The 10,553-nt window shown below is 50.4% G+C and overlaps 1 protein-coding gene across 1 annotated transcript; it reads left to right on the top strand.

The window, feature by feature from the left end:
- The first annotated feature begins 9,114 nt into the window (after nucleotides 1-9,114).
- LOC118676178 lies at nucleotides 9,115-9,909 on the top strand. Its single transcript, XM_036349646.1, has one exon. The coding sequence runs from the start codon at nucleotides 9,115-9,117 to the stop codon at nucleotides 9,907-9,909; it is 795 nt and encodes a 264-aa protein (XP_036205539.1).
- The last annotated feature ends 644 nt before the right edge of the window (nucleotides 9,910-10,553 follow it).

Genomic DNA, 10,553 nt, shown 5'->3' with positions numbered 1-10,553 from the left:
ATATATATATAATTGATTTCAGAGAGGAAGGGAGAGGGAGAGAAAGAGAGAGAAACATCACCCCCTACTAGGGATGGAGCCTGCAACCCAGGCATGTGCCCTTGACCAGAATCGAATCTGGGATCCTTCAGTCCGCAGGCCCACGCTTTATCCACTGCGCCAAACCGGCCAGGGCTTATTTGTTTATTAAAGGAAGGAGTAACCCCGGAAGGCTGGAGGGCTTTGGGGGAAGACCTGTTACCAGAGGAAAACCCTTAGCATAGTGTCTCCACTCAGTGATGGCCCTAGAGGCAGTAGGTCAGAGGTTAGCGGGCCAGCCCGAAGCAGATTACTGGGGTTTGTATCATGGTGTGTTCCTTTAGGTGAGTTACCCCATCTCCGCTCTTCAGTTTATTATTATCTTTTAATATATATTTTTATTGATTTCTGAGAGAGGAAGGGAGCAGGAGAGAGAGATAGAAACATCAATGATGAGAGCAATTCATCGATTGGCTGCCTCCTGCACACCCCTTACTGGGGATCGAGCCCGCAATCTGGGCATGTGCCCTGACAGGGAATCGAACTGTAACCTCCTGGTCATAAGTCGATGCTCAACCACTGAGCCATGCCAGTGGGGCTGCCCTTCACTTTCTTATCTGAAAAAATGGGGATGCTATTAACATCTACCTTATAAGGTTGCCATGAGGAATAAATGAGAGAATGTGGTATATAATGCACTTAGTACAGTGTAGTAGTCAGGGTTCTCTAGAAAAACTGACCCAATGGGAAGTATTCTTAACCCATATTCAGACTGCTATAACAAAAATACCATGGACTGGATGGCTTAAATAACAAACATTTATTTCTCACAGTTCTGGAGGCTGGGACGGCCAAGATCAAGGCACAAGCAGACTCAGTGTCTGGTAAGAGCTCCCTTCCTGGTTCATAGACTTCTGTCTTTCCATTGTGTTCTCACATGGGGGAAGGGGCAAGGGAGCTCTCTGGAGTCTCTTTTATAAGGACACTAATCCCATTCATGAGGACTGCATCCCTAAGACCTACTCACCTCCCAAAGGTCCCACCTCCATACCATCACACTGGGTGTTAGATTTCAACATATGAATTTTTTTCAGTCTAGTCTAGAGCAGTGGTTCTCAACCTTCTGGCCCTTTAAATACAGTTCCTCATGTTGTGACCCAACCATAAAATTATTTTCGTTGCTACTTCATAACTGTCATGTTGCTACTGTTATGAATCGTCATGTAAATACCTGATATGCAGGATGGTCTTAGGCGACCCCTGTGAAAGGGTCGTTCGACCGCCAAAGGGGTCGCGACCCACAGGTTGAGAACCACTGGTCTAGAGCCACATGCAGTCAGTTCTGTGACTGTCATTTAAGAGAAATGACATATTATGAAACCAATTTTACCATAGGCTAATTGATATGATCAAGAGTTAAGTTCCTCTGACACCTTATCAACGCTACAACTGAAGCAGGATAGTAAGAAGCTAGGAAAATTCCTTGGCAAGTGGAATGGGGATACTGAGGCAGATAGCTGAACACATTGGCCAAGCAATTTACAGCCAGATGCAGGTCACCAGGGCAGAAAGCCCCGATACCTACCAACGGGCAAAACTGGCACTGGGCCTTGCCTCCACGGTGGCTTTTCCTCCCTTGGCATATGACTGGCCATGCAGTTTAGACCCCCCGACCTTTTCTCCCTAGAGATAACACCTAGGCCTCAATTGTATTTCAGTTCCAGGCCCAGAAAAGCAGTAAAGCCTGCCCTGGCACTGACCTATCAGAGACCACCACAACCTTGAAAGGACACACCTGGAAAAGCTAATGAATATTCTATTAAGATCCCCCTCTCTCCTCCCTCAGCCGGTTTGGCTCAGGGGACAGAGCATCAGCCGGCCTGCAGACTGAAGGGTCCCAGGTTCGATTTTGGTCAAGGGCACATGCCAGGGTTGTGGGCTCCATTTCCAGGAGGGGGCGTGCAGGAGGCAGCCGGTCCATGAGTCTCATCATTGATGTTTCTATCTCTCCCTCTCCCTTCCTCTCTCTGAAATCAATAAAAAAAAAAAAAAAAAAAAAAAAAGATCCTCCCCTAAGACCTCCTCTATGCTCTCTAACTTTAAAAACCCTCAAAAAGAGGGTCCCAGCGTGCACTCTCTCACCCTGCACCTTCCCCTTCCCCGTTCCTTCCCCCACAGGACGTGTTTATTAGAATACGTTTCATTTTCAAAATTTAACAGCTGATAAAGTGTGTATACATATTTTGGGGACCCAAAGTTGGCAAAAGTAGGTTTATGTTGTGAGTACACAAGACAAAGTTTATTCTTGTATTGTTATTTATTGTATTATTTAGTTGTATTAACTGTAAACCTTCTTTTGCCCATCCCTCAGAAACCTACCCCCCGCCCCCCCAACAATCAGCCACCCACAGGCAGCAAAGACAGTAGCCTGGACCTGGCTAATGGTCCCATGGTCCAGACCTCTGACAGGCCCTCAGCAGAGTGGATACTGCCCACCCACACTGGTTCATAGACGGCTGGGCTGTCTGCTTCATTCCATCTACCAATACAAATGCTAATCTCTTCCAGAAACACCTTCACAGAGACCCCCAGAAATTACGGTTCACCAGACATCTGGGCATCCTGTTGCCCAGTGAAGCTGACACATAAAATAACACCCAGCAGCACCCACAGCAGCTGGGACCCAGGAAGCGACCAATCCGCACAGGCCATTATTCCTGTCAACGTGAGAAAGGCCCAAACCTGTAGAGAATTTGTGGAAGAGTTTATTTGAGCCAAACTGAGGACATAGGCCAGGGAGCAAGCCCTCAAAGGCTCTGGAAAAGGGTAGTTTGGTGTTTCTTTAGTGCATTTGTAATCAGGGAGGAATGTCAGGAAGATTACCTACCTGAAGGTCGGAGAAAGCGAGGCGGGACTGGATTGCAGGAAGCTTCGGATTGCGTGCTGTCTTCAGAGGGAGGGGTCTGGAAACTGGCATGGCAGAGGTGTGTTAACCTGGGTGCGCAGAAACCCTGAGCAGGGCTTGCTCAAGGCAAAGATAAGCTTTACACTGACGAAGTGATAGGCCTGGGACGTGACTACCCACCATGACCTCCCCAGTTAGGAATTTATGATCACCCTGTGAGCTGACTTTCCGTAGAACCTCTTGTCAAACACATTACAGTTTTATGGACAAGGAAACAAAAGTTCAAAAGGGTTAAGTCGTTTGGCCATAGCCACACAGCTGCAACGGTCTGCTGGCGAACTGGGTCTCAAACTGAAAAGAAAACAAAAAACAACCCCCCCTCTCATGTGTCCCATTTGCCAATATCCCCACCATGGCTGATTTCAAACTACCGATGGTTTAACAAGCACTGCACCAATCCCAGCGTATCTAACAACTACCGCAGCACACTCCTGCAGCTCAGCCGTGCCTGCCGCGTGGGGAGGGGGGGGTTCCTAAACATTAGCCATTATTGCAAGGAGTCAGGTGAACAGTGCTCCCTGGGCACCCTCCTTACCCCCATTTGACAAACAGGAGACTGAGGTTTGGAGTTCAGCTACCCCAGGCCATAGCACCAGCCAGTGACTTGCTCTCCTGTTTCCCATGTCTTCTCTCAGCAAGGTCGCACACAAACCTACATAGGATCACCATCCCCATCCCACCCCTTAGAGGGAATTTCCCAGACCCCATAACGATGTCCCTGCCAGGACTGGCTGCTGCACCCCAAAAGCCCTGAGGTGGCTTGGCAGGAAGGAAGCTCTTACTGGCTGGGGCACTTGCCAAGCCACACCTGCCCCACTGCTCCTGAGCTCAGATCTGTCCCAGCTTGTACCTCCCACAGGCTTGGGGAAGTGCTATTTTGGCAGCTGGTGAGCAGAGGGCCCTATCCTTGAGGGTATTAGAGGATGGGAGTGGGTGACTCATTCATGGTGCTTCGATGGGTGGAAGGCTGCTGCTAGGGGAGAGCCAGAACCAAGCCCAAGAAAGATTTTCAGCCCTGCAGGCAGGCTGGCCCCACTCCAGCTAAGGGCTCAGGTGAGTCACACTGCCGACAGTCGCCAGAGGCTGGGCACAGTCTTTAATCGGGGTGGGACAGCCAAAATGTCATTGCTCTTGGCTCTAGCTGTTCCCTGGACTGAACTGGGCTAGCTCCTTATCTGTGATGATTTCAAGAGCACTGTGGCTGAAAGCTCAAGAGAACACTCCTCCCACCATATCAGGCCCCGAGAGAGGGGAAAACAGCTGGTGACATGTGGGGGAGTTTATAAGTAGCATATGCAGCCATGGGGCAGGGTCCTAAGGTCTTTGGAGAAGGGGGGCTGTTCCTGCCATTCTGGAGCCTCCAGGGAAGGAGATGCTCTTGAACTCTTGGAGCCCGAGGCGGAGAAAGGGTTCCTGGTGGTCTTGGTGGGGCAGAGGAGGGGACAAGGATGTGGGTAGGACTTCAGGAAGAGGAGTTAGGTGAGAGTGAGTGAGTGGGCGGGGGAAAGGCTAGAGAAAGCCCACGCACGATTTGCAGTTGGTCTGGCAAAGGAGCTAAGGAGCCACGGTTGGAAGTCGCCCCATGGGGCAAAGGTGGGGACCACTGTGGCTGGAGACTGTGCAGGGAGGGGACCCTACTCACTCAGGATCCCCTGCAGTGCTAGGGAGGGAGCAGCAGCTGGGCTTGGCTGGACGGTGGAAGATAGGGGCGTGCTTGGTGGGGGACAGGGCCACAGCTGCCTACCAACCTGTGTCTCCAGGCTGGACCCCCCCCCCCCAACGCTGCTCAGTTGGAGTCTTCATTAAGTGAGGGGGTGGCCCACGTTCTCCCTCAATTAGTGCTGAAGCCCGGAGAACCCAGGAAACCAGGTTCTAATTCTGACCACAGGCTGAGCTTGGGTAAATCGGTTACCCTCTTAGAATCTTTCTTTCCCCTCTTTGATTTTTAGAGAGAGAGGAGGGGAAAAGGAGAGAAACATCCATGTGAGAGCAAAACATCAATCTGCTGCCCCCTGCACACACCCCAACCGAGGATTGAGCCCACAACCAAACATGTGCCCTGACTGGGAATCAAACTGACGACCTTTCAGTTTGCAGGACGATGCCCATCCAACTGAGCCACACCAGGGGCCCCTCTTGGGATCTTAATGACCTCACCAGGAAAACAAAACCCCCACCTCTTAGGGTGCCATGAGAATTTAACAAGAGGGTGGATGTGAAGGTCCTGGCCCCGACAATGTCAGGTTCTCTGGCACAATATCAATTTCTTGGGGATGGGCCTGGGAAGGAGCTGGGGCAGGCTGCTTCCCCGCAGCCTCCCCCTCAAGTGCCCCTGTGCTTGGAGTCAGACAGCTGCCTGGACACTAGGCGGGGTCTTGAGAACCCAGCGTCTAAGGACAAAACAACCCTCCCACTCAGGGCTCCCAGTCCCTTCTGTCTCTGAAGGCCTCTGTGGCCCCCCAAAGTGCTAGAGGTCCCTTGGAGCTGGAGAGGCCATAGGGCAGCGATGGCGAACCTTTTGAGCTCGGCGTGTCAGCATTTTGAAAAACCCTAACTTAACTCTGGTGCCGTGTCACATATAGAAATGTTTTGATATTTGCAACCATAGTAAAACAAAGACTTATAGTTTTGATATTTATTTTATATATTTCAATGCCATTTAACAAAGAAAAATCAACCAAAAAAATGAGTTCATAGGTTCGCCATCACTGCCCTAGAGAGACATTCCTCATCTTAACGGACACAGCCTGTCTTTCTGGGAGGCTGGAGGAACTGCACATTCCTCCTGAAATAATCGTCCTGGAGCTATTTCCAGAGGCTCTTAGTGCCCAGGCCAGAAATGGCCAGTGATCTCGATGCCTGGGTACCGTCAGGACAAAGGGCACAGAGGCCCAGCCCCCAGCCCAGAGCAGAACCAGGCCTGGCTGAGGCCCCACAAAGGAACAGTTGACACCACTTCCCTGGTTCCCTGAGTCCCCTAGTGTACCTCTTCATCCTCGGGGTGGGGGTGGGGGGCGGGAAGGTAGGGGCGCTGATCCTCCCTCTCAGCTCCCTGTTTCAGTGACTATAACGCTCCCCCCTCCACCCCCCGCCCACCTGCCTGGGTGCAAAAAGCCCTTCCTCTCAATGATTGTGGGCGGGGAGGCCGTATGCAGAGCTTTCTGTGTAAAAGTGCTTTGCAATCTTGAATCTTATGATTAGAATACATCCGATAAACCCAAATTGCCTGTACTCTTCAAAAATGCCAATGTCATAAGACACAAAGAAAGACTGAGGGACTTCCAGGTGGAAGGAAACCAGGGACCTGAGAGCTAAGGGCAAGGCCTGGTCCTGACTCAGATCCTGGATGAAATGCTGGAGGAAGAGTTGCCATGAAGAACATCAGAGGGACACGGACTGCATAGTAGATACTAGTACTGTGTCGATGTTAAATGTCCTGTGTTTGGTAGTCATCGTGTGGATATGTAAGAAAAGATTCTTCTTCTCCCAGCGTGTGTGTAGGGGATACATGCTGAAGTATTCAAGGGCAAAGATATTATTATCTGCAACTTACTCTTAAAATAATAATGAATTGGGGGGGAGGTGTAGTGACAAATGTGTTAATAATTAGTGGATGAAAAAATAATTAGTGGGTTTAGATCAGTGGTTCTCAACCTTCCTAATGCCGCGACCCTTTAATACAGTTCCTCATGTTGTGGTGACCCCCAACCATAAAATTATTTTCGTTGCTACTTCATCACTGTAATTTTGCTACTGTTATGAATCGCCATGTAAATATCTGATATGCAGGATGTATTTTCATTGTTACAAATTGAACGTAATTAAAGCATAGTGATTAATCACAAAAACAATATGTAATTATATATGTGTTTTCCGATGGTCTTAGGCGACCCCTGTGAAAGGGTCGTTCGACTCCCCAGGGGGTCGCAACCCACAGATTGAGAACTGCTGGTTTAGATAGAAACTATATGGGAGTTCTTGTCTTAGAAGTTTTCAGTAACTGGAAATCTTTAAAAATAAAAAGTAAACCTGTATTTTCAATATTTAGGGAAGGAAATGATGGAGGGAGGCTTTCCTTGGCAAATACAGTAAGAACTCAAAAGGGGGATTTTGCTTATTTTTTCAGCGAACATGTACGGGGTGACACCAGGTTGTGGAGGGTGTGAGGAAGAGGCGAGAAGGGAGGAAAGAAGATGCTGTTATGCCCAGGAATGGGTCATTCAAAGGGATTAGCACTCTAGCGCCTCTGGAGAAATGTTTACTGACCCGATGAGAAAAGAGAAGTCATTGATGCTGACCACAGCCAATGGGAGTTACAGTAGACCCGGCATAGGACTTCCTGACTCGCAGCATAATTAAACACTTAGAAAAACAACAAGGAATGCTGGAAAACGTCCATCCCAGCCCCGTTTTAAAAATAGGGTCCATCTGTCTTGGAAGGCTTGAAGTGGCCTGGCCTTGAGGCAGGGGCCTGACCAGGATGACCCCAGGAGGCCCCTCCCAGCGCTAGGATTCCGTGATTCTATGACATGGCCAGCAGTCTGTATGAGGGTAACCTCAGTAGACACCAAGGAGAGGGCCAAGTCATCTACCTCCTAAAGACAGAGTGAGAGTGGGAGAGGGCCTTTTGGCAGATGGGGCCCAGCCAGCCAGGAAGGGAAGGGTGGGGCCCTGTGGGGGTCAGCCCTCAGTTACCTCCTATTTTTCCAGAGGAGGAAATGAGGGTGGGGTTGGACCAGAGAGGGCAGAGGCAGATCTGGACATTCCACTTGATTCAGACCCAAAGGACAAGGGCAGCTGATGGGCTATGGGCTGGGAGAGGGGCTGGCAGCTGTTTTCTGGGTGGGACAGGTTCAAATACAGCTCTGTCCTTGCTAAGCAGAAGTGGAAAATTAGCATCAAGTTGGCATTACTCGGGGAGAGAAATCAGAGCCTTCCTTCTGGTGGGGGCAGTACTGGGGAACTCAGCGACAATGGGAACCGGGAGGCCCAGGAACAGGAGTGGGGGTTAAATGGACGGGGCATCTCTTTGGCCTGGTCAGGGCTTAGTCCCTGTGAAGTGCCTACTTTTGAAGCAGGAGGAGTAGGTGTCCCAATACTCACCCCCTTCTTGTGGGGTGGATGAGGAGACCCCTACTGTTAGAGAGGATCAAGGCCAAATACCCTGCGAGGTTCTGATTTCACAAGTCCAACCTGATTAGTAGGCTTGCCACACCCCCTGCCCCCCACCCCCCATTTGGGCTTCACATACAGCTCCATTCTTAGTTATGGGGTAGCAAGTGCCCCCCTGACTCTGGTTCTCCCCTTCGTGCCCTCATCCAGGCAGGCAGAGCAGATGTGGTGAGACTTCTTCCTAAGTAGACTGTGAGGGAGGCCAAAGTCACCTGGACAACATAGCGTTGTCTTCCAGGGGTCATCAGACACACCCAAGATAGTACCTTGGCCCACCCCTGACAAGCTGTGCGGTCTGAAGCCGAGTCCCATCATTTCTCTGAGCCTCAGTTTCCTCATCAGTCATCTAGGAATAGAATAGCAACTACCACCTTGATTTGTAGTAAGAATTCCATGCAAGAGACAAGCAAGATCCAGGCTCAGAGATAGTGCATCTAGGACTGTGTTGCTTCTAAGACACATTTTTTTAGTATCAGAGTCCATTGTGTAGTTGTTGATTAGCGAGTTGATATTGTCTCGTAAGAAAGCCTGTCTCAGTGCTTGGAAATTCACCATGAGATTCAGTGCTGGGCCTCTGTGGCTTAAAGGGCAAATAGGAATTTCAGAATGTGGGCTGGAGCTAAAAGAAGAGACAGACTCCCCCACTCTTTCTAGGGGTCTTCTGGCTCCGTCATTTTCAGGATCTTGCCTTCCTACCCTTCTCTTTGTACTTTCTGAGTACTGGGGTGTCTGTTTTTCAGTTTGAAAATCCCTGGGCCTAGGAGGAAGATGGGGAGAAGGAGAAGGGTGGAGTGTTGGCTCCGTGAAGGCCGATGGAACACCTGGAGAGAAATCCAGGTGGGAGGTGGCAGGGAGCCGAGGAAGGCTGACCTCACTCTCCTCACCAGACCCAGGTAACCAGCTTCAAGGTGAGCTCACAGCAACTCAGTGCCACGAAGTTCTCTCCTCCCAGCAGGCCAATGTCTGGGCGCCGGGTGAGATATCCCAACACTCACAGCCGCTTGAACCATCCCAAGAATGTGTCCTTTCAAATCCCGACTCCAGGCTGGTTCCAATGCCCTGAGACAAGACCTAACAGCCTCAAACGTCCTCACACCCCAAGGGGCTTGGAGTTCAGCAGCGGCATCAACCCTTCGGAACAGTCCGACAGCCCCAGCTCCCCTAAACTTCCAGTGAGGAGAATCTGCATGGGCCGGCCCTACACCTCCAAGTTCGTAGAGACGGGCCACCCGGGGAACCGCCCCAAGGTGGCCAAAAAGCCCTGTTACCGAGACAGCCCCCACTGTCTGCTCTGCACCGATGGTCCCTTGGACCACTCCAGTCCCACCTTCCTGGACCAACTCATCAGAGGCATCAACTACCTCGACAGGGCCACCAACTGCTCCACAGTACTGAACCTGCCACAGCTCGCAGTCAACTACCTAGAACAGGCGGCCAACTCCTACCTGGGTCACCCAGACCACTCCTCCCCCCGAGGGTACTCCAACCCCAGCACCACCATGATGCCAGCCACCAAGGGTGTCGATGCTTTGCAGTATGTGGATGATGCCGTCAACACAAGTTGCTCACATCAGTTTCGTGGCCAGAACCCCCCTCCGATGCCGCCACAGAGACCAGAGATGAAGTTGCCTGAGCTCCGTTTGTTTGGCAACAAGCTTTTTTCTTTAGGTCGCCTGCCCAAGTTCTGGGATGAAATCCGCTCGGACTGGAATGCCTCTCTCAAACCCATCTCCAAACCCTGTAGCTGGTGGTGATATTGACACCAACCATGAAACGGACACACGTCCATCAGTCTGCAGTTGTGCAAAATAAATTGTCTGTGGCAAAATGCTCCTTCCAAGGCTCCATTGAGGGAAATGGCCATTTAGATTGGGGATTATAAACTGGAGGACTTATGGGGCGGGCAGTTAAAAGTTAATGGGTGCGCCCAGCTGGTGTGGCTCAGTGTTGAGCATGGGCCCATGACCCACTAATGGTTCTCTGTCATCATTGATGTTTCTTTTTTTTTTTTTTTAATATATTTTTTTGATTTTTTACAGAGAGGAAGGGAGAGAGAGAGTTAGAAACATTGATGAGAGAGAAACATCGATCAGCTGCCTCCTGCACATCTCCCACTGGGGATATGCCCGCAACCCAGGTACATGCCCCTGACCGGAATCGAACCTGGGACCCTTCAGTCTGCAGGCCGACGCTCTATCCACTGAGCCAAACCGGCTTCGGCTGATGTTTCTTTTTTTTTCCCCCTTAATCCTCACTTGAGGATATTTTCCCATTGATTTTTAAAGAGCTTGGAAGAGAGAGGGAAAGGCAAAGAGAAATATCAATGTGAGAGAAACATATCAATTAGTTGCCTCCTGCACATGCCCTGACCAGAGCTTGGGCCGGGAGGAGCCTGCAA

Source organism: Myotis myotis, unplaced genomic scaffold (genome assembly GCF_014108235.1).
Source record: "Myotis myotis isolate mMyoMyo1 unplaced genomic scaffold, mMyoMyo1.p scaffold_m19_p_2, whole genome shotgun sequence".
NCBI lineage: Eukaryota > Metazoa > Chordata > Mammalia > Chiroptera > Vespertilionidae > Myotis > Myotis myotis.
The sequence above is the reverse complement of the archived record's forward strand: the minus strand, read 5'-3'. Positions and strand labels throughout refer to the sequence as shown.

Excerpts from the sequence above, each read along its gene's own strand:
- LOC118676178 (XM_036349646.1), top strand. The coding sequence starts at position 9,115 with ATGTCTGGGCGCCGGGTGAGATATCCCAACACTCACAGCCGCTTGAAC.